We start from the raw sequence: 24,438 nt of genomic DNA, 5'->3' as shown, positions 1-24,438 counted from the left end.
CCAGCTATCGACTATCTCTCAGTTCAGTCGCTCCTATCTCGGTTGAAACGAACAAATCGAGAACATAGTATGTTTACGAGGATGCACACTCGTGAGTGACTATGCGAGCTCTTACCTGCATGCAACGAATGAAGAAACTGAGATAAAGCAATCTGCTAACTGGCGTAAGTGCGTGCACGTCTGAATTTGCAGCTGCGCAAACAAGTCCTGCAGAAGCATCATGGTTCCCACCTATTCCACCTGCAATCATGCGAAACCCGCCACCACAGCTTGTTCTGTACCCAGAGCAGGCGTGCCTGCATGTGCGCTGAGGGTGCGACATTTGTGCGCGCGCAGCAATGTATCCAGCATCATCTGTCGTGCTTCATCCGCGGAGGCAGCAACAGTATCAGTGGGATCAGGTACCGCGGAGTACGACGTGGTCGTCGTCGGGGCGGGCATCTCCGGTCTAATCACAGCTCAGGCGTTTGACACCAAGCATGTTGGTACCGTCAACTCATTTCTCGTGACCGAAGCTCGTGAGCGTGTGGGTGGCAACATCACGTCCAGATCTGATGACACCTTCCTCTGGGAGGAGGGTCCCAACTCTTTTCAGCCCAGCGACAGCGTTCTTGAAGCTGCAGTGCGTTCTTTCCCTGGGCGCTATGTGGGCTGCAAAATGAGCTTGTGGCGAGCTACACAGGGCTTGTCAGGGTTACATTCAGATTACAATCCTAGACGACATAGCTATCCAGAATTCAGGCGAGACATTTGCAAGGAAAATCTCATCCTCGTTTGAACAAAAGAATGTGTGTCATGTCAATCTACTTTGAGGTGTCGCCATGAGCAAGGGGCCATGATCTTATTGTGCTTGGGCACGCAGGGGTTGCACGATGCTCGACACAACATCAACGTCACATGTAATCATCGTACTCGCTAGGTCAGCCAATAGAAAGAGAGCCGTGTGCCGAGGAGGCGAATTTTCTTAAGCGGACGCATCGAATCCTCGAGCGACCGTACCTGCTTGCTTTCGACTGGCGGTTTCGTAGTTGCATCCCGTCACCTAACACCGCAATGTTTGCTGTTGGCAAGACAGCGTTGCATCTCGCCCTTCCGAATTTTGTCTCGTTCACATACGCATGTCGTCCATTAGGATGCCGTGCCCTGTCCGGTGGTCTCGCTAGGATTGAGTCAGATGCAGCTGTGGTCGACGTAGTCGTCGTCGGGGCTGGTATATCTGGTCTCGCGGTAGCCCTAGCGTTGAAGGTCAAGAACGTTGAAACCGTCAAGTCATTTATCGACACGGAAGCTCGTGAGGAAGTGGGCGGAAACATTGTCACCAAGCGCAACGATCTACTTTTGTGGGAAGAGGGTCCTGTATGTTTCGAGCCAGTGGACAGCATCCTAGAGGCCGCAGTGCGCTCCTGGAACGAATACCTCTTTGTCGCATTACAAAGCATCGCCCAACGCACGCATACTTCCTGTATCCAAGTTTGAGATAAGCTGGGTACGGTAACTGAACGTGACACCTGTGAGATGGACTGTTGAGCGCGTCTTCCTGAGCTCATGACCTGAGCATGAGGGTAACATTCGGTCTTTAACACTTGCGCTTGCTAACTCATTGACTCTCTTTGGACTGTCCGGCCTGTACATCTTCCAGTTGTATATTGTGTTCTTTCAGTCTGAATATCATCTGCATAATCGAGTGTGCCTTGGTTTGGTTAGTTCCCCGCTGCATTACATTGGAGTCTTTGCACCTTGACAAACTCGGCAGAGTCACAATGCATGGGCAATGCTCGCAAAGTGTGCAAGTCCGGTGCAGGGTAGCGGGTCTGCGAAGTCATTCCAGCTTCAGCTTGTTGGGCCGATTCTCTTGTCACTGTCGAGCCGGTTGCCTGTGGAGGCACATGCAAGTGTGATTTTGCAACCGACTAGACTTGAAGGCAACGCTGTGATGTACTGCATTCACTTGCATCACTGGACGTCCTCTGTAAAACAAAGTGAATCAGGGCGTCTGTCGCTGTTCCTGTCGATCGCTCCATGTGTGTCTTTCTAAATTGCTTGTGCTTGAGATCCATCATGTTAAGCCTGTACAAGAGCGTATCTCTGGTATCAGAAATGTTGCTTTATGTTATCTTATTATGTACGTGCTGATCCAACAAATGAGCAGCCAACTACGCTTTTGTACAGCCCTAGCATGACTCATGCTAATTAATTGACGACATCCATTCAGCACAGGAACCGTTCAAAGGTGGAACATCCAATGCATGTCATGAGCAGATGTCGAGGCCCGCCAATTGTGTGGAGCTCTATTCTGGGTAAAGTGGCGAGTGGAGGCCAAGTGGCAGATGAGGTTTGACCTGCCAAGTTTGCTATGTAGGTGGATGCTGGCATTGCTGACAAGCTGGTGCTGGGAGATCCGACTGCACCACGGTTTGTGTACTGGGACAAGAAGCTCCGGGCGACGCCGGACTCCCCTTTGTCTGCTGTCACATTCGATTTGCTGACCTTCCCTGGAAAGATCCGCGCTGGGCTTGCGCCAATCGGCCTCTTCAAAGCCCCCCCGCCTGACAAGGAGGAGACCGTTGCCGAGTTTATCACTCGCAATCTCGGCGAGCAGGTACTTGCTCCCTCGGTGTGTTGTTTTTGGGGCCATTTGAAGGGCCTATCAGTAAGGCCTATCTCGGGACAGGGTGCGCACACGAACCCTGGAGGACACAGGCTGTGTAATCAAGTTTGAGCAGGAGCCAGCATGGTTAGTTCCAGGATTATGGTCTGGCGTACCAACGAACTGCGCGATTCCGGGATTATGATTTGGGCGTACCGCTGAACTGCGCAATTGCCACGTTCAAGTTGGGGGTCGTGGGTCATGTGACAACCTCACGAGACGCTCACATCAACGATTAAGCAAGTCTGAGCGAAGAACGTGTGTTCTGATCATGTTGTGTCCGTGCACATCTCGAGAGATAGTTGATGTCAGTGTTGTCATTCACCCGCTGGTGCAAGCAGGTGTTTGCCCGTTTGATCGAGCCGTTCTGCTCGGAGTGTACGCGGGTGACCCCACAAAGCTATCAATGAAGGCGGCCTTTGGCAAGATCCATGTGTTGGAGGGCAAGGGCGGGTCCCTTGTGGGCGGTGCAATCAAGGGCATCCAGGAGAAGCAGGCCAACCCTGGGCCTCCCCGTGACACAAAGCTGCCCCCCAAGCCCAAAGGCGCAACTGTTGGCTCCTTTCGTGAAGGACTTCAAACCCTTCCCATCGCGATTGCAGAGAAGCTGGACGACAACATCAGGTGCGACTTCAGCCACTCAGTTCATCCTTGAACATCCTGCAGAGTACAGTCGACCCTGGCTATACCGAACCCATTTGTGCCCCAGAAAAAGGTTTGGTATATCCAGAGGTTTGGTATAAAGGGGTGCAGTTCAGTGGAAAACATCAGGGTGGATCCGTTGCCATGGGGTTTGGTATATCAGAGGTTTGGTATAGCTGGGGTTTGGTATAGCCAGGGTCGACTGTATAGCATGTGCTGAGTCACACCCGATGACAGTTCAATCGTGGACAAGCGCCAGGATTCACACAGTACTGTAGTGCTTGAAGACACGGGTCTAACACACAACATGTTTATCAATTTAGATTGAATGTGCATGTAAGGTCTCGACAGCATGTCCTTGTCATGCTGACCTGTTGGGCATACTAGGACCAGCTCCCGTTGTGCAAGGCCAGGGCGATGTTTTGGCTCCATCTATTTTGAATCGTGCATGTTCAAAAATGCAGCCTGTATGCCAACAAGCTGGTTGATCTCATGTTTTAATGCGGTAGAGGACAATCACTTGCCCTTGCAAAATGGAACCGCGGAAAAATGTCTGGACTGGTTGTTTCTGCAAGAGTGACGAGCATTTTATCACTTCCGTCCCAGAATACCGTCCTGCATTCAAGCCAAACTGCATCATGTAACAAAGAAGTTGTTAACTTATAAGACTCCCAAGTAGGTCTTGCAGTTGTCAATGTCCGTGCGGCTGCGACAGTTTTATAAAAGCTACATCATCATTACATCACATAGATAATGGCAGGAAATAGACAACAAGAAACAAAGACAGCACGTTCGAAGTGATACAGCTCATTGAACGTCAGCGGTCGGAACAAGCAAGCCTGTCATAAACACGCGGCCGCTGGCACGAGCTAAAACTTGAAGACAACGCCGGTACATGATAGCATTGCCCCTACATAGGCCGATGCTGAGTTTCTGTAGCGCATTGGTGACAAATCCATCCATGATAACATCACCCCCAGCACTCGCTGTTATCGCCAGGGTATTGAGCAGCTCCATCGCTGGCTTGCCCATGCGGCCGACATCATCATTACATCACAAAGATAATGGCCGACATCATTACATCACATAGGTAATGGCAAGAAATAGACAACAAGAAACAACGACAGCACATTCGAAGTGAAACAGCTCATTGAACGTCAGCGGTCGGAACAAGCAAGCCTGTCATAAACGGGCGGCCGCTGGCATGTGCTAAAACTTGAAGAGAACGCCGGTACATGATAGCATTGCCCCTACATAAGCCGATGCTGAGTTCCCGTAGCGCATTGGTGACAAATCCGTCCATGATAACATCACCCCCAGCACTCGCTGTTGTCGCCAGGGTATTGAGCAGCTCCATCGCCGGCTTGCCCATGCGGCCGACATCATCATTACATCACAAAGATAATGGCCGACATCATTACATCACATAGGTAATGGCAAGAAATAGACAACAAGAAACAACGACAGCACATTCGAAGTGAAACAGCTCATTGAACGTCAGCGGTCGGAACAAGCAAGCCTGTCATAAACGGGCGGCCGCTGGCATGTGCTAAAACTTGAAGAGAACGCCGGTACATGATAGCATTGCCCCTACATAAGCCGATGCTGAGTTCCCGTAGCGCATTGGTGACAAATCCGTCCATGATAACATCACCCCAGCACTCGCTGTTATCGCCAGGGTATTGAGCAGCTCCATCGCTGGCTTGCCCATGCGGCCGAACGTCTCATGTGACAGCGGGCTGAAGGCGTAGCCATTGGGGTCAGCGGATTGATACTTTGTCTGCTTCAGCTGATCCCGTGCAGCTGCTGCGCCACCTTCCACTTGTGCGGCTTGCACGTGGGAGGGTGCGCTGGGGTGCACAACCGAGATGTCGGCGACTGTGAGTCCGCTCGGCAATACGAACAAGATGTCTCCGCGTGCCGCAGAGTGTGGTGCGATGGTGGCGGCTTGAGCGCCTGGCAATCTGCGGAGTGTCGGTTCAACGGATGATGCAATCCCAGCGCGAGAGGCAATGCGGCGCCAAATCTCTGTGAGAATATTGTGGCGCAACGTCATTGACGTGCACTGGGACCGGCAGGTCATTGCGTGGTCGATATCACCTGCTTGCATGTGCTGGCCACAGCAGCACCGAATGCCAGGTGCATTGGCAGGCATTTGCGTAAGGCCGAGACGGTGGCGCATGGCGCTGATGAGTCTGAGAGCTGCAACGCCGTAGAGAGTGGCACCCTGTCCATCCATATGGAGGAGGCGCGGCACGTGCAGCTGCGCATGCGAGCTATGTCGCGACGGCCAGCTTCGGTGTTGGCGTCGAACAAAGCCAGAAGGTCGTCGCTGCGGCGTTGGGCCAGAAATCTTGCGTAGGTGCGCTGTACGTCGGGGAGGACGGTGTCAACGCAATCCCTCGTCAATGTTCAGCGCCTCCGGGGGCCAGATGGCTTTCGCCTCACCTTCGGCGTGCAGCGCCTGCCATGTTTGCTTGAGGGTGGCACCGATAGGGCTAGCAAAGGGCGGAGTTGCTGTGGCCCGTCACGCATGTCGGTCTCTGCCATGGCTGCCGCGGATAGAAAGGCAGCCTGTGCCTCCAGCGCAGTGATGGCGCGGATGCCCATGCCTTCGTGACGTAGTGGCAGGGTCAGTTGGCCGTCCGCTTGTCTGGACGTTGCATGATGGCAGACATGGCTTGCGCTGCTTAGGCCTCAACGCGCTGAATGGAATCACCCACAAGATTCCATGGGGTGACACGCGGCAGGTGGGCGATGCGCATTTGCGCAGACGAGCGCAAGATCGTGAACTTATCTTGTGCCGCAAGCGGGGTGTCGAGCAGTGTGTCAATGCTGCTGCAGATGATGTCAGCCTGCTTTAGTGCAAACGCTGTGACGAAGGCGTTCGTGCCAACAGGGGTGCCAGCGGCTGCGAGACCGTCAGCGCAATGAGGGATGCCGAGGGCCGCCGCTATGCCGGCCGAAGCTTGAGCATTGGGTGAATGCACCCCGCACTTGTCGGGCCGCACGTCCAGGCCAATCGCAGCCCCGAGGTCGCGGAGGGCGGGGAACGCAGCAATTACAGCTGCCGCCTTACCCAGAAGGACGGTGTCATCCGTGTAAGCTGCGGGGGCAGCGTCTGGGTGTGTCAGTCGCATCTTCTCGAGCTGATCCTGGGTGGTCAGCGAGAAGTAAAGTACGCCACATGGATCAACTTGACGGACGCCGCATTCTGACATGATGGGTGGGGTGCCCTCGGGCGCCCCGCTGACAATTAGGTGGCTAGGCTGTCGGTACGCCCAAGCGGCGAAAGGCAGTAAGGTGGGCTGGCGCCTTGCGATAGCGTCGAGCATGGCAGTACGCGACAGGCTGTTGAACGCGTTCTGGTAGTCCATCTGCAGGACAACGCAGTCGGGGTCGGCTGCGAGGGCAGCGTTGATGACGTGGCCGACAATTTGGCTTCCCCCCTTGACACCAACTCCCAGCTGCAAAGGTGCGAGTGCTGGGCCAGCTGTGGGCAGGTTGCCATGGCGCAGAGGCCAGCCAGCCGGAACCAGACGTCGCCGATGGCGGTCAGACGGAGGCCACGGTTGTTGGGTTTTTCAAGGCCGATGAGGGTGCTGTCCAAGAGCTCGGCACATGTGGCAGCCCGCCGCCCGACTATGGCGTTAAGTAGGCGCAGGATGGCGCCACGGGCGGAGTCGACGCCGTGTGTGGCTGCTCTTATGTGCTCGTACATCCAACCGCTTTGGCCCGGGGCTGAGTCTTTTGGGAGCGCTGTAAGCACGTCGTCGAGAATCTCGAGGGTATTGCGGCTGGCGCGACAGTGGGTGCCAGGAGAGCGGTTGGCTGGCCGGTGGGGGTGCAGCGCTTGCAATGCAGCTACGGTAGCCTCTATGGGCTGCGCAATGGGGAGACCATCATCATCATCGCCACAGCGTCCTTGGTGAGGCAATTCCATATGTGTGATTTATTTCTGTCATTCATTCCAGTTTGCCAACCAGTCGCTGTAGGCGAGTGCACGTGCGGCGGGCCCGACCCTTGGACGAGCCAGATCAGTCAGCGCTCGAGACGGCAGCTTGAGGAGCGCAGAGAAGGCCGTGATGATAGCGTGTTCGACGCCGCGATCAATTGCTACCAAGACGTCCTCAATTGAGCGTTTGACAGTCTTCGTCCATTGCTCTCGGGCTTGGAACGGCACGGTGCGGCTAGTTTGAATTTCTGGAGGAGGGCGTGGCATCTGGGGCCCTGGGACTGCATGAGGCACAGGAGGAGGTGGTGGAGGCAGTGGCGGTAGCTCGGCCTCCGGCGGGCAACCGCTGCTTCAAGCGCCTCAGGCGCTCAGTCGTTCTGCGGCAGGGGTGGGGGCTGTGGCAGCGGTGGTGGCGGCGGTACAAAAGGAAGCGGTGGCGGACCAGGTAGTGGGACCTGGGGGGCTTGTGGGGTGCGGCGTCCTCTCGGCAAACATGCTTCCCGTGCGAGGCGGACTTCAAAATTCTGCAATGACGTCAGTAGGTTGCCCTAAGGCTTGCAGTTGCCAGGCATCAGGGTTGTGGCTGCGTGTTTCTCCCGCAAGTGATCCAAGATCCCGCAATTCTTCCGCCGAGTGACGCAGCAGCCTATAACAGGCACCCGATCGGGGGCCATGCTCCTAAGAGAGGCACCCGGTCAGCCCACTCACCGCGGCTTCAGGGAGTCCGCTGGTTCCGCGAGCACAAGGTACAAGACCAGCGTCGAGTGACAGCACTCGCCTAGAAGTGCCATGCTCCTCTGAATCAGCTGGTGAGGGGGGAGAGAGTCTCGGTCACTGTCTGCCCCAGCGCCACTCTTTTGAGAGGGACCTCACCAAAAATGACAGGGAACAGTGCGACAGGGCAACAGAAACAGGCAACAAAACTGACAGGCAAACAAGCAGCACACGCCGAGCAAAAGCCCTAAGGGACAAAGCCGGCCCACAGGGAAAAACGAGGAAAAAGCAGGGGCACGCGCGTCAGCAAGAAGAAGACAGCACAACACAAGAGAAGACTACAGAAGGACAAGGCGCGGGGCCTCAAAGGGGCAGGCGCAAAAGGCGAGGGCGCTACGAACAGCAACCCTAACAATGCCACAAGGCAACGAGCCACGACAAAGAGACGCCGCAATGCACGCGCAACGCCACAGAAGCTAAAACACGCAGCAAGAGGCTGCTCAAAATCAGAAAGCAAGGCCGCGACGGGAAAGCACCGCTGGCGAAGGCACCTCGAAGCAAGGACCCTAATAACGCCTCAAGCAGAAAAACCACGAGACAGAGAAATGCGACATCATCATAACATCGCACAGAGAAAGAGCAAGAGCTACGGCTTAGGCCGAAAACAACCACATCAACACATTCGAAACAATACAGCTCATTGAACATCGGCGGTCGGACAGGCAAGCTGACATCATCATCATCATCATCATCATCATCATCATCATCATCATCATCATCTTCATACGAACACACTGTATTTGCGGCCAGAAATTCACAGCATCGTTATGCGTGGCGTATACCAGGTACGATGGGCGAATCAGAGTCCTTCCCGCCCAGGGTCCAGAGAAGGACATGCCTTCCCTGAGTCGTGCATCACCCAGGGTAGGCATGTCTGAATCAGCTTTTCCATAGCCTGACATGATATGCCTTCATGTTGATCTTGCAAATCCTCAGCTATGCCCTTGACACCATGATTTCACCACAGGTGCAACTGGAAGCTCAAGTCCATTTCCAAGGGATCAGGAGACAGCTACTCCTGGTGTACGACACCCCAGAGGGCACCAAGACGGTCACAACAAGACCGTTGCGTTGACAGCCCCATCGTACGTGGTGGCCGAGCTTCTGAAAGACCTGGTTCCCAAAGCTTCCGCAGCGCTCAAGACGATCGACTACCCACCTGTTTGTGCCGTCACACTTGCGTACCCCAAGAACGCCATCAAGGTGCGCTGCAGCTATCTCGCATAGCCATTCTCATCGTGTCCTCTCATAGGTCAGCTCATGAGCAACTGTCCAGCGAAATACTTCTGGCTTCTTATTCTTGTCTGCTTTTTCACTGTCCACCTTTGTGGATGCTCAAATTTTGGCAGAATGCTTCCTGCCAACCTTCCTCTGACACAGATCATTGTGGCCGACTTGTTGGGGGCTGCTAGCTGATGCAAACCGATCCGCCCCAGATTCGATGATACATCATTGTTGATCCTTAGGCCCATTTCGGTCAGGCAGTTGCGCAAAAGTCCCTAAATTTGCAGGATCCCTGAGTTCTTCTGATGCAGATTCTCATCCACGGCACAGGCTGATGCACTTGCAGCCTCCAGGCGTATGCATGAGGTGTATCTCCAAGGAGATAGTGAGATGGGTTGCCATAGTGTGTCCAATGCGCGGTGCCTGGATGTATAGCCACATTGTCGCAATGTCACGAGTGACAACATTGGGATTTTTTGCACAGTCGTCATTCTCATGAATTTTTGCTCATCTCATGATCGCACAAGCTTGGGAGCAATTCAAGTGAGTATGTCTGTTCGAAGGGCTGAATGGGTAACAGACCAATTGCATGATCGCAAGCAAGTGGCGTGACGATGCACACACATAATGCAGGATGAGAGAAAGCTGCAGACGGCTCAGTGCCAGGGTTTGGCCAGCTGCATCCCCGCACGCAAGGGGTCACAACGCTGGGCACAATCTACAGCAGCAGTCTGTTCCCAGGCCGTGCCCCAGCAGACATGATGCTGTTCTCAACTACATCGGGGGGTGCACCAACCGCGGAATCGTCAACCAGGCTCAAGATGAGATCGTCGCACAAGTGGACACCGACCTCCGCCGCGAGGGCATGCCACTGAAAGCTGATGCACCCAAGCCAATCGTCGTTGGGGTCCGTACCTGGGCAAGTGCTATTCCGCAGTTCAACCTCGGTCATGAAGACACCATCAAGACTGCAAGGATGCGCTTGCAGAGGCTGGTCTTGATGGTATCGCCTCGGTGGCAACTATGTTGCAGGCGTTGCGCTCGGGAAGTGTATTGAGTATGGGTACACGTTTGCTGAGGAGTGTGCACAACAGGTGTCCGTTGCTAGCAAGGTTTAACTGGACCGTCTGTTGCGCATTGTTCGCGCGTTTTTCATGTTCCCTGCGTTGCTTTTGTAAATCTCTGACAATCTCTCTTCAGCATATATGGTCCATGTTGTCGCACAGCGTGACCCTTCGTGTTCTTACCTGGGATGTAGTCCTCCCCAGCGTCCATTTCTGCACGCTTATCCCCGTGTGTTATGCCAGTTCATGCAGATGGTTGCCTTGACGAGTTCGCGGTTGACGAATGTGCATGTACGTAAGCACCGGTCGTTTCTTCACGCCTTAGGCACCGGTGGCGCCCCGATTCCGTGCAGGGGGCCCGCTTGATGCGGGCGATTCTATCTCTAGATTTATTCAGCAAACGGTTTCCAGTTATCTGAGATGCCATCTCGTTGTCGATGACGTTGAGGCCAGGTACGGAGCTTCGTCGGACTCATCCAAAACTTCATATTGGCATGCGCCTGTGTTATTAGCATGGAAGAAGAAGTTGACGAGCTGGAACAATCAAGACTTCTGTCAAACAGAACCCTCTAGCGCTGGAGCAACGAGTGTACTCTCGCACAACTGCTTGTACTTTCTTAATATTTGTATGCTTGAATGGTGCACTATTTCCGATGTGAATGCTCATTGAGGTCGTCTCTTTCAGCAGAGTGCACGCTTTTGCTCGTGCTTGTGAGCCAGCATGCTTGATGACAAGCACCTCGCTTCGGGTTCGGCCACCATCTCGTCGAGCAATACCCAAAAAATGAGGGATTTGGGTACGGATCGAGATTCATGTTGCGTTGTGGGCACAGCTATCTCGAGCCGTGTGTGGTAATGTCCGAACTGAGGCGGGTCGCACTGCGATTCACCATGGCGCAAGTAGTGTCACTGCATGCCACATACCATGTTGTAGCAGCGTCAACGTTGCGCACTGTTGAGTTTGTAGATACAGGGGATAATGCTCTAGTGTGGGAGGAGTATTGCCCCCCGCACTCGACTCGAGTGACTCGATGAAGTGCCGCAGCGCCCACAACTCCGAGGCAGGAACGGAGTAGCCGACAGCAGCGCACTGCATGACACGTTCAACTTGGTGCATATGCCCACGAGCAATACATGGATTGAGGAGCAGGGCCAGCGCATGCGGCATCACGGGCCGAGTGTCGGCCAACGCCAGACTTGCTGGATATGTATTCACGGGGCGACCCTGATCCGAGTCATGCTCCTGCGCAGTTTCTCGCCTTGTTCTATGACGCTTTGTAGTGCGACGACGTCGCATATGGATGAAGAGCCACAATCCTTCATGCAGGGTCCGGGTTGTCGAGCCGGTGACGGCAGCACCAAGCTGTCCCATCAACGAAGAGGGGTTGCGGGCATTACGTGCCATCACTGGTCCCGTGGCCCCTGTGGTCGTCATTGGTCCATATAGGTCTGGCAAAAGTTTTTTCATCAACCAGATGCTGGAACGACGATGCGGTGCGTGACTGAGACTCCGGCAAAGGGGAGTCCACAGGGGAGTGTAGCAGCTGCAGAAAGTCCTGGGGAGCCAATGTAGTCTTCCGCAGTCAAATATGTCATATGGGAGCTCACCTTTCGCGCCGACACACTGCACGCTAACTCTTGTTCATTTCCAAATCTTTTCTACAGATGATTCCTTTCCCTCCAGCAGCAGCAGCAGCACTTGCCTGGCACTCGAATGGTACCAGCTTTCCAGGTAACGCACAGGCATGTTAATTAAGGACATGCTTGAGAAACAAGCAACTTCCGACTTTCATGGTTGCCACATTTCGACTTCCAGGTAACGCACAGGCATTTCATCAATATGCTAGGCAACAAAGCAGCTTATCACGCTTCACGTTGCACATTTCGACTTCCACTTGGTTTCCTTCTTCCATCAGGAACCATGCTAAGCTGTTGATGATGATGTGTTCTTCACAACACTACCGCATCCACATGGACATTGCAACTTCAAGTACTAATTGGAAATCAAAGCTGTGTATACCGATCAAAGGAATGTTTATGGATAAGAAGCAAATGGCACAGTGTTCTTGCAGACCAAGGCATGGTGGTGGGCATTCACGCAGTACTCAAACAAAGGGAGTCTGGATGTGCAGACACCTGTCACAGTGAACAGACAGGTGACCAGCCTGCACTATCGCTGATCTACTTCGATACGGAAGGTTTCGAGAGCACCGGGAAGAGCGACAGCTACGATGACCGGATCTTTGCATTGGCTGCCATCCTCAGCTCCACTCTGGTCTACAACCTTGCAGAGACCGTCCGAGAAAGTGACATAGAGAAGCTTTCCTTTGCTGTGGAGCTTTCTCAGGCGTTCTATTATGGAAACGGGTGTGGCACCGCTGCTTGCACTGTCAGGAATGCTGCTCAATGTGTCCTGCGCTCACTACTTCTCCTGCCTCATATTTTGACATGGATCTATCCTAGCAGTTGCCTCCTTGCATACAACGGACACACAGCGGTGCCAAACTGTCAGCAGCCTTCTGAGAAAGCCAACAGGGTATTGTCACTCAGCCTTGAGGTGTCTTCTCATCTCTCGCCTTGATACAACAATGGTCGTTAGCGTCATGCAAACTACCGCAACTACAGACTAGGACATCTTGTGAGATCAGACATGTAAAGCTATGCGCTGTTCTACGGAGTTGAAATGTCCACGGTATGTCTGCAGGGAAAAGGAAGCAGGGCCGGTGGAGCCGAGCCACATGCTGTGGGTCATTCAGCGCGACTTCCTGCAGGGCAAGACCACGCAGGCCATGCTTGAGGAGGCCCTCTCGCCCGTTGCCAACCCGCGTAACGAGCCAGACATAGCTGGCGTATGTCCCTTCAAACTGCCTCCGCGGCATTCTGAGCGCCTGATCCACAACACGATGTAGACACACACCATGAGTTTGCAAGAGTAGGTGGCGCAAACATGAAGGCAACACGTTCTTCAATGTATGACCTCCGTTGAGGGAACGGTGGGCTGCTGTAGAGTCAGAATTGAGCGTGCATGCCTCTGTTGTTGTATCACTGTGGCGGTGGTGATGCTTTCACGCCGTTGTTGGCAATCGGATCGCACTCTCTTGACGGTGTATCGATTAAACTCTCACGGAGATGCAAGTTCTTTTGCGCCCGCTGATCGGCAGGTGGTCTGCATGGCGCCAAAGGTGACCTGCGTGATGTCTCAAACTCTTGTGAATGCAGCAAGCCATTGCCTCAGGCGGATCTGCATTTGAAGCCCCTCGAGCGGTAGTGTTGTAAAAGATACATCCGTGGCAATCAGGTAACAGCATGTGCCACAGCGTGGCCTCGTTGCGCTGTTCTGCTCCCCACATTTGTGTTCAATGTTGTTACATGAGAGCAATCGAGCCCGTACGAAGCACAGCATGAGTATATCAGGGGATGTCACCACAGTGAGAGTGGACATGGAATCCTTGGAAGACATTAGAGTCCATCGCTGGAGAGCTAGAACTCAACAATTTGCTCTGTGTCACAGGTGAACCGCATCCGAGAGTCCCTGTCCATGCTTGCACGCAACTCCACCGCTGTGGGCCTTCCTCAACCCCACATCGATCGCACCCGTTTGTGTGAGATGAGCGATGCGGAGCTTGCTCCTGAGTACGTCGCCAAGAGGAATGAGGTCAAATCGTATTTGAGGACGACCGCAAGGGCAAAGGTATGTTGATGGCACCCGTTGTTGATGATGTATCTATGTGATGTAATGATGTATCATCATCAGTCACTGCCGCAGCCACATGGTCAATAGCAGCTTACTTAGTGCAGCAGTGATTCCCTTGGTTGGCCTTTTTGGCCTTTCGTTTCTAGTTTCGAAGCGTGGATCTGGGCATATTTGTTTGCAGGTTACCTCTCCCAGAAGCCTTTGCTGAATTTGTCCACCCTGCTGAGTTTTGTCCTGGTTGACTTACTTTGCGGATGCCAGTAAGGCATAATGGTCAACGTTGATCACCGATGATTCTCCTAGGCGGCGCCTAACTTTAGCAGGGGCTTTTTATCTATGATATTTCACACCTTGCATGTGAGCGTGCTTGGCTTTGAGCTCGGGTGCGTTGAGCAGGTGCACAACATTTCGGCATGTAAATTTACATGTTAGAAACCTAATCAAGTTGCACCGGGAGCTGTCACTATCCATGTGTTCATGCGGTAGTGTTAAAAAGGTCAGGTACATCCTCCTCATGTCCTTTCAAGATGTAGGGCAACTGTGTCAGACTGACCCCCATCACCAAGCTGCGCAACAATGAGATGTTTAGGGATCAAATATGCGATGTAATGGAATGATCGTCGCCACGAAATGAAACTTCGATCTCTCCTGCACGACAGAACGAGTCTGCAATGACTTGGTTTTCTTCGAAAAGGACACCCAGTCCGATGACGGCCTTTGCTGCCCGAAGATTCTCGCCCGATGTGTCAATGTTTGATGTGCCGAACCGTCACCTGTGCATGTGTATATGGTGACAGCCTGTACGCAGTAAATGTTTCTCATGCGTTGCTCATGCTTGCAGGTTTTGCAAGGTAAGGTGCTGGACGGAGCGGGGCTTGCTCAGCTCCTGAAGAAGATGGTGGCTGCCCTGAACGAGCGCGACATTCCGTCCTCGACGTCGATTCTCGACACCTTCAACCAGCAGCTCATGCACGAACTCATCGACTTGCATTCGTCTCGGTTGGATGCGCTGGCGCTGCCGGTCTCGCTTGTGCGCACCACATATCTCGTTAGAGTTAGGATGTTACACTCGGAGCTGCCAACGTCCTTCATTACCGTCGTAGTTGCCTTCATCATTGCCTCACACACGAAGTGCAAGAACTGAACGGCACTGGCCGAAAGCAACCAAGCACGCACGTTTGAACCAAAACAGGTGATTGACCGCCAATGGTCAGGATAGGCAAGCGTTGCCGCTTGCACGAGCCAACAAAGTAGCCAGTGCAGTAACCGGTACCATATCAGGATCTCAATAGGGCACTTATCCTGCAAGCATTACTGCGAACGCTGCGAGGTACATGGCAGCTACGCACCGTCCTGTTGTGGCTGAGGCGACTTTGAACCGGCGTTGGCTGCCTGCTGCAAGGATCCAGTACCTTTTCCCATGCCATTCCTTCCCGGGCCTCAGATCTATCTCAAAATCAGTTCAAGTCCTGTATCATTATCATCATCTGTTCTTGGAGTTGCCAATGACCATGTGGATGCGGTAGTGTTGTAAAAAAGATGCATCATCTGTGACCGTTGCAAAACATACGTGGCACTGAATGACATTCCGTGGCCCGGGTGGCTGCAGGAGTGGCTGAAGGCTTCGCACGATCGAGCGAGCGAAGAGGTGTTGGAGCGATTGAGGAAGGAAGCGTTTGGCAAGGTGGATGAAGGACTGGAAGAGCGCCTCACCAAAGCGCTGCACAAGGCGTGGACAGAAGCAGAGACCAGCAACGAGGTGGCATCCAATCGGATATGCGAGCGTCTTGAATCCGAGGTACTCCTCGACCTTGTTCAACTTCTGTAACGACACCAACATTTAGCTGATCATTTTGAGAGCATGTCACCCTTTTGAAGTATTTTCATCATTCATAGACCCAACATTGCACCTTTTTTCTTGGCAAGCTTCGCGATTCCACAGCGTGACCGTGACTGACCAAAGGTGGATGTGGTGCCACAAACTGGGCATCTGAATCGCGACAATGACTGCATACTCGTCATAAATTTTCATGGTTCTTCGTTGCGCTTTCAAAACGTGTTTGCCATCCTTGGCGGCACACTGAGCTGCTGGGCTGTTGCAGTGTGAAGAGGGATTGGAGCATCTGAGCAAGATGGCTTTGCCCTCATTGGGAAAATTTGACACCCGCGCTCATCAGTGCTTTGAGCGTTTTTCCGCACAGTGCGTGGGGCCCGCCCTCGAGCGCCAGCAAGCGAGACTGGAGCACGCGCAAACGCGAGAGCGCGTGCGCTTCCAGAAAGACTACAACGATCGCCTCTACAACGGCTTGATTGCCCTCAGCCTCGCGACTATCGTCATTTCGCGGTTTGTGCTGAAGCTTGTGGTCCCGGAGGCTGCCGGGTGGGCGGTGTTTGTCTTCCTCGAGGTTCGTCACAAGCTTCTTAATTACCGACTTACTGCTCTTTGTAAAAGTGTTTTTTCGTTGTTTTTGTATTGCATGGTGGCTGTCGCCTTGGGAAACAGGTAACGCGCGTGTCTTTGCTGGTTCTGCATTGTATGTTGGCTGTCGCCTTGGAAAACAGGCAATGCACTCGAAAGGCGTCATCGTGCACGTGGTGCGACTTGTCTTTCTTAGTGTGCTGCATGATCATGCACGTGTTTAATAATCTGCTGGTCGACGCTGACAGCAGATTTTGTTGGCTGTGCAGGTTTATCCGAAGCTGTCTCTAGGTGTGGCAAACATGTATGAGAGCGTATGGTGGGGCCGCCTCGTCAGTGTGTGGGAGATGATTGTTTTCAACCCTTTCATCGACCTGGAGGCTTGGTGGCTACCGTTGCTGATTGGGGGAGTTGTTCTCACTCCAGCGTATCGCTGCTTCATGCAGCGCCGAAAGGGCCGCCGGAAAAAGCAGCTGCTGAGTGGATCGGGAAGCAGGGATTTAGACGTCTGAACCTGCTTGTGTGCACTTTTGATATTTTAGTTCGGACGTCTGACGCTCTGCTTGATGGTCGTGGCAATTGAGGGCCTCCCGAGTTTTCTTTTGCCTGGCCAGAACTTGGTGTGAAATGGTCTCCACTTTGCCGTTTTATCGAGTTTGCCGTTTGCTCCGTCTGGCTTCCAAACATGTATCGAGTCCTTACGCTGCAAACACAGCGGCACGGTCGCGCTCGCAAAGCTGACTCATTCGAAGCACAAAGTAAGGTGCTTCAAATTGTGCAACATCATGTGGGGACCGTGCCGGCCCAATTTGTGGACGTTTGTATGGATGATCTTCTTACCGACAGTGCCAGACGGAGCAACTGAACCTTGGAGATAGGAAATTTTCTGTCCTGTCAGGACTTTGAGGAGACGTCACTCCACAGATAATTTTCTTGATTTTTGAGTCGTTGTGCGCTTATCAACTCCTATCATGTGAGATGTGGGCTCATTTGCGCGAGAGATGACACGTAATGGCGAACATTGTTGCCTTACTTCGGCGCTGATGCGTGCTGTTCAGGGTTTGGCAACGAACACGCAAGGCATGCGCAAGGCCGAGTGCAGCTCCCCTCAAAATACGATTGCAAGTTCCAACGATGCAGATTTGGCCGACACTAGCATGGCTCGTAAGGCGCGCCAGTTTGTTATAGATTGCATTGCAGGGGGCAGCTCCGCTGGAATAGCGAAGACCGTGTTCGCTCCTTTGGACAGAGTAAAAATACTTCTTCAGACACAGGATTCAAACCCAGACGTCACGGGAGGGAAACATCTGCGCTTCAAAGGTGTGACTCACCACATTTGTACTGTGTGCAAAAGTGTCTGTCGTGTGTGCAGCGTGATAAGTACGCGTCAACTTGCATCGATGGAATTCGTCGGACCAACGTCCAACTTGACTTGCGGTGCGCAGCACGTACATAGGATGTCATGTGTTAATCAAGCGACGCTTGTTTGACATTGTGACAAGGTGCGGTTGTCGCAGACAAATTCAGGATGGTGGGGTAAGGGGAACCAGAAAGCAACATACGTAGGGTTGTACATGGGCAAACTAACTTATTCATTGCAGGTATGATGAAGCGCAGGCTCGGCTCATGCAGGCATCCATTTGCTTTGCAGAAACGTTGTTTTGATCAGAGCAAATTGTGTGTCTACCGGTGACCACCGTGGACCTGGATCACTCTCCGTGATGAGCTGGCCTCACTGTCTTGCAGTCATGGTTATCAAAGCACCATCGATACGTTTAACACGCGTTTAATGTCACTTCTTTCGGAAAGGCCCTCATTCATCTGACCAGCATGCTTCGCATGTCTTGGAGGGTGCTACTCAGGACATGTGACCACCATCAATCGAAATGCCCTGGTCTTCTGCTGGGGAAGTACATGGTACTCCAAAAATGATTTTATTCTTATCCATCTTTTCTGTTAACATGAAAAGAAGATGTGAAGGAAAATCGCACGGGGTCCTTTACACTGAATCTCACTCTTCACATTCGGAACGGCATAGTGCAGGAGCCATCACTGCCTTTCGGAGGATTTACCATGAGCAAGGGTTGAAGGCATTCTGGCGAGGCAACACGGCTGCAGTGCTGCGCACTTTGCCAAATCAGGCGCTCAATTTTGGGTTCTGGGGATTGCTAAAGCCGTACCTTCCCGCCACTGACTCACCGCTTCCTGCAAGTTCTCGGATGGCACTTCACACGGCTGGAGGCGCCCTTGCGGGAGTCCTCACCACCGTCATTGTGCGCTTCTCTAACACGTCTCCTTGCGATCATCTAATGGCATACATCGGTGTGTCCGTTGTGCCGCTCTTTCACACAAAGGATTCCAATAGATGATTGCAATCTATCTACTGGCACAAATAGATGGATCGAAATATCTGTAGTGGCAGGCATCCGCCTTGTCACTAGGCCGCAGCCATCTCTGCTGTAGTCTCCGGTGGAGAATTTTGAATGGAAGGTTATAGACATAGAGCCTCAAATCATGACGAATTCGGTGATGTGGAGAGAGGCAGGAAGTCGTTCGGTATACCAGTTGACGCGTAGGTTGGCGCTTCTTGTTTCCTCGCTCGTTAGTGGGGCAACGTTGGTGGGATCGTTGGTGGGGTAACGTTAATGGGGTAACGTTGGTGGTAATGTTGGTGGGGCAATCTTATGAGGGGCAAAGTTATGCGAGCGTCATTATCCCGCGGCACAGTGCATCTGTTTCAGCGTGGAAACCATAGCATGTTTGATAACGATGTACATATGTTGCTTCGTACAATACCACCGCATGGACATCGGCAAGGAGTGTGTGTGTGTGTGTGTGTGTGCAGGTTTATCCACTCGATGTAGCTCGTGCACGAATGGCAGTCGACCTTGCTGGCAGGGGCCAGCAGCTGCAAAGCAAAAACATTGTGCAGTGTCTCGCCTATGTCATAAAGCGTGGTGGCGTGTCTGCCGTCTATCAGGGGATTGCTGCAAGCTTGGTGGGGGTTGCAGTGTACAGGTATGCATCAGCAATTGGGAACGGTCTCTCTTTGTCTCTGCTGCTCCATATCGGCGTGCTCAGGACAGCTGCTGCCGCGGCATGGCTGAAAATCAGACTCACCGCGATGCCATCAACACTCCTCCCAGTGTAACTCCTCCCACTGAACGAATCCACCTGCCACATTCAAATCCGGCCAAGTTCACAAGCCTGCCATCTCCCAATGCAACTGCTGATACAGCATTTGGATCCTGTCAGTTCAAAGATGGCTGGAACCAGGGCGTTTAACGCCCTCTCTCTGCCGTCCTGCTCCTCACATTGGAGGGACCATAACAACAGCAGCTCCACAATAGGAGGGTCCAAAGCAGCGGATGTTTTCGGACATCAAAAGGACCGAACTCGCGTAATTGCATAGGCTCCATTATTGGGTACATTCATTGCATGGTTATATTCATTGCATTATTGGTTACATGCATTGCATTCATGTATTTCACTTGTCACGTCGAAAACAAGCATTTGAAAGGATGTCATGTCACACAGGCGAGCTCGGACGGCTTCGTGGTGAAACTGTGGTGCACGCTTTTGTTTTTAAGCTAGGCTTCCAAGCACGTCCTATTATGAGAGCTGACCTTTTCTGCAGGGGGTTATATTTTGGCTTGTTTGAGTCGTTCAAGCAGCTGCGGCACCGCCATGCAACCTCAGTGTCTACTCAGTCGCAAGCAGCTGCGAATAGCAAATTAGATACACCGCCGCATGAACCGCGCAGCCCCAACAACCGCGGCAACCACGCCATGAATGACTCTTTCCCGGCAAGCGCCGACAAACCCCGGCACAACGATGATGCGGAGCCCCCAGTGCCGAAGGAAGACGCGACTCACAGCGCAGCGCACACGCAAGCGCCCGCGCATAACGTAGAATCGGGTCATCCGAGCAACTTGGACTTTGTATCGAATGGCGCGAAGCAGCAGAATGTGAACGCAGGGGGGGGGCATTCGACGCTGGTGCACGAGGCGCACAGGCTCGGCTGGCAGTGGCTGTGTGCACAAATGGCGGCAGTGTGTGCTGGGATGAGCGCGTATCCGTTTGACTCGGTCCGGCATCGGATGATGATTCAGGCAGCATCTCAGGACAGCATGTACTCCAGCTCGTGGGACTGCGCGCGAAAGGTGTGGGCCAAGGAGGGCGTTGCGGGATTCTACCGAGGGGTGAGCCTGAGTGTCGTGGGGTGGTGTGGTGCCGCGTTGTTGCTTATGCTGCACGACGAGGTGCAGCAGACCATCCATAGCAGCAATCGTCACTTGAGCAGCCATCACTTGAATCAGGCACTGTGAGCGGCGTCCATGGACCAGGGCATGGTCGTGAGCTGCTGGGAGGCATGTGTGATGAGTCAGCTGCTGGGATATCTTTGTGGCGAGTTGGTCGCCTTGAGTCATGCGCTGCTGGAAGGCGTCCTTTGAACTTTTCGGTGCACAGCGAGGTGCATGCATCCTAGATGAGGACCAATCAGATAATTGGATATGGGCTTCCAAGGAGAACACTTCTCTGATTGTCATGCAATGTGCATAACCATCGCTTGTTTCGGGGCTCCGAACTGGATGTTTGTGATGCATTCAGCGGATAGCTGAATCCATCTCAAGATAGTTGTAGTCCATCCCCTTCCATTGCAGCGTCATGATGGACAGAGTGGATGCTAAATATAAACTGACACATCCCTATGGCACGTGAACGCGTTTGGGAATATCAGCCCATGCTTTCAGGTGAAAGGCGAGTGAGATCAGCAACGTATCTCAAGATACCATGCTGTCAAAACTAGGATGTTCTGTTGTCGGGGCTATGCTTCTCACGTTTTCAAAAACAGGTGACGAGTCTAAAACGTTTCTTGCAGGTCAATCAGTGCGGATACTTGTATATCGACGCCCTTGTGTGATAAGCCCAAGCAAACCCAGCAAGTTGCATTCGGAGAACCTTGTCCGCTATCGCTGTGGGCGTGTCGAGGGCCGCTAAAGAACAATATCCGCTCATTTTTATATTTCACCGTACGCCGACTATGGAAGGGTCGCACGAGTGCCCATCTCTAGACGAGTCGCACAAATGCGGTACAACAGGACAGAGCATTGTTGACAAAGAGGTAGAACGCTGGCTACAGCGAGAAATACATGATTTGGAAACCTTTGCACGTGGAACATGGCATTGTCTATGATGTTGTGCTCTCGTCAAGAACTCTGACAGGGTGCGAATCAGGGTACACGACGTGACCTCGGTTGACACGAGGCAGAAATTGCTGATGGCCCGTCACATCCATACGCATGTTCACAACTTCATTACGGACGTGGGACTACTCTATGCTACAGCAGTCGATTCTCGAACTGACCCACACACATGCAGACAAAGAAGCGCCCTTCAGTGCGTGGAGCATTGCGTGTACCAAACTCATGGTATATAATGATCAATAAGGAATGTAGTATCCCTCCAGACATGATGTATGCATTGCCGCAACGCTTGCGGATTGTTCGAGTTGGGGAACTAACGAACTATCTCGAGATATATCACATTATGCACTGCATTATGACGAGAGGCTTGTGCATGGTGGAATGAGCGTGAGCAGCGCTCGAGACAACCTTTATGTTACTATAGCCACCTGCGCATCCGCATCAGTCCTTGTCGTGTTTGTTCTTCATAACCAAAGTGATATGGACACATCGTGGGTTCCCTGCTTATTTATCCTCAAGTCGAGACAGAGTCAGGAATACAGACAGAACTCAGATAGGGCTATGATTTAGTTCAGCAACAAAGACGATGACAAGACGGAGTGCGATTCATTCTGTGGTGCAGACTGCACTTGCCACAGCCCTACTAGTCTGTGTCCAGGTGCGTGTGACGAGCTCAACCTACCTTGCGCTGTCTTGTTGCGTGGACCACAACAATAATAGATTGTGATTTTGACGTTGACGCAATAGGTGTCTCATTTGTTGTCCGTCTGTGTCTTCCCATCCTGGAGCGAGCTCATTCAGCGTCATGGGCTGACACGTATGGTTCACCCCACGGTGCGTAAAATGAGCGCCTTGAAGCGAGAGAGCGGTTATAAGGCCAAGGTCTCAGAAGATAAAGGTACATTCTAGTTCTAACATGGCCCTTCTACCACAGCTGTTGCTCGAACTTCGGCCACCGAGACTCTCGGCGAGAGCCTCTTTGCCGGAGCCGTTCCATTCATGTTCGTACGATCTACGCTTGGAATCCTGATGTAATTGCATCGCTTTAACAATATGCACGCAACATTTTCGTCACGTGTGACTTTGTTTTTCGAGGCTGCGGGTGTTGATGAGGTCGTTTACCTGTTTCATGCGTAGATGGCGTCGTTAATATCCTTGTATTTTGTATTTCGAGACATGCTGCGTATCTGGACCGGACATCATCGCCCTGTAACGCGCTTTGATCTTGAAGTTGCCACGTCACACACTCTGCGCCATCTCGAATGAACGTGCGTGCGCAAACACAGTCCGCAAGTCCAACTAGCTAGCACTGGCACGTCCGTGCAGCTGCCCACTTCTGGGCACGTTGTCTGAATGTACGCGCGTTCGATTCAACGATGCCAGAGGCGGTACATCAATTGCTGGCATACGTTTGGAAACCTCTGAGAAAGGACGAGCAGTGCGTTCAGCGGGGAGCGTTGATGTGCTTCTGTCACAACACAATGACGAATTTCTCTTGCCGAGCAAAGGACCACGTTCTTGAGGAGATTGATTGAGAGATAATTTAGTGTGAAGTGTGATGTTCGGGAAATCGTTGTACAGTCCAAGAGTTGCGCATGAGGTGGGCGACCATGCCGACCTGTCTGAGGGCGCCTTTAGAGAGACTTGCCTGCATGTTTGTGACAGGTGCTACAAACCAGTGCAAATTCAAGAGCTCAAGAGGCAAATAAAGAGGATGATGATCCAATTGAGGTACATCATCCTTATGAGCATTCGACGAAAACAGTGGGACGGCTACTGTGTACATCTGCCTTGATCAGATCAAGCTTTGAGTTCTTCTAATCTGCTCTGTGTGAGGCTGCCCGCTGTCCAGCATGCAGGTGCATGCCTTGGTTCCAATGCGTTGGGTCAAGGTAAAGGGGCAGGCTTTTCCAGCAAGCGTCGCCATCTCCTGTCGTACCATGTCCTCAAAACCAATCCAACAAGTGCCGGAGTCAAGTGTCTCTAGCACTGCGTATTTATACACGTGTTGTCAAGGCCGTTCCAGCTTCCGCATCTGAAATTGGTGAAGGGTTCATTGTTTTACATTAATACCACCACAACACGGCTCATAGCATCTTCAATCAAACGTGGTAAACAGTGCTCCCATGAGCGTCATCCAAGCAAGACAACGCGCACTTTTCACCATTGCCTCTGAAATGCAGTTCAGCAATCAGCGATCGCAATAGCGCTGATCTATTAAGCACCTGTACGCTACAAGCTATCAACGATCGTCTTGGCATACAGGGAGCTCCATATCTGGCTGCACCGCCTTCCAATTCGTCGCTGGCTTGTGCCGTAAAGTCAACGCTTCTTGGCGGGTGCGTCTTCGATGGTGGTGCTGGAGTTGAGGTGCATTACGAGCTGGTGGGGAGCCCACCCACAAGCGTGAAGTTTGCGGTGAGAGCGGAAACGGTTGGCTATGTGGGGATCAGCTCTGTCCGCAGCGGCCACGCCGCCATGGCCCCTGCAGATGCCGTTATTGGCTGGAAGCTGCCCGGTGGCGCAATGAGTGTGAAAGCACACCGTATCGACGTATGTCCTTTGTTCCAAGGGCTAGATTGCTGACGTAGTGTGACTTGGTGTGCAGTTATCCCTCTCATGCTTGAGCAAGGTGGGACGTTCAGCACTTTATTCCGCATGAATCATGGGACAGTGCACCACTCATCGAAGAAGATAGCAAGTAGTTGATTTCCATAGACATTGCAGTTTTGAAGTTGGTTGGACATGCGTTCCCACAGCGAATGGATGAGCGGTAGATGCTCTAATGACAATACATCAAGAAGAGATTTGT

The 24,438-nt window shown here is 52.6% G+C and overlaps 2 protein-coding genes and 1 pseudogene across 2 annotated transcripts; all 3 read left to right on the top strand.

Moving 5' to 3' along the window:
* The first annotated feature begins 220 nt into the window (after positions 1-220).
* LOC149810804 (protoporphyrinogen oxidase, chloroplastic-like) lies at positions 221-10,360 on the top strand (annotated as a pseudogene).
* A 2,606-nt stretch (positions 10,361-12,966) lies between these two features.
* On the top strand, positions 12,967-16,931 carry LOC149810803 (uncharacterized). Its single transcript, XM_089994116.1, has 6 exons — positions 12,967-13,155; positions 13,818-13,997; positions 14,842-15,030; positions 15,610-15,798; positions 16,103-16,405; positions 16,689-16,931. Exons 1-6 carry the CDS (start codon positions 12,967-12,969, stop codon positions 16,929-16,931), a joined length of 1,293 nt encoding a protein of 430 aa, XP_089850242.1.
* A 489-nt stretch (positions 16,932-17,420) lies between these two features.
* Positions 17,421-18,788, top strand: LOC149810802 (uncharacterized). The gene is made up of 2 exons (XM_089994115.1): positions 17,421-17,739; positions 18,463-18,788. Exons 1-2 carry the CDS (start codon positions 17,421-17,423, stop codon positions 18,786-18,788), a joined length of 645 nt encoding a protein of 214 aa, XP_089850241.1.
* Positions 18,789-24,438: the final 5,650 nt, after the last annotated feature.

Source organism: Nuphar pumila, unplaced genomic scaffold (assembly GCF_984573655.1).
Source record: "Nuphar pumila unplaced genomic scaffold, dmNupPumi1.hap1.1 HAP1_SCAFFOLD_202, whole genome shotgun sequence".
Taxonomy (NCBI): domain Eukaryota; kingdom Viridiplantae; phylum Streptophyta; class Magnoliopsida; order Nymphaeales; family Nymphaeaceae; genus Nuphar; species Nuphar pumila.
This window is presented reverse-complemented; position numbering and strand designations above follow the sequence as displayed.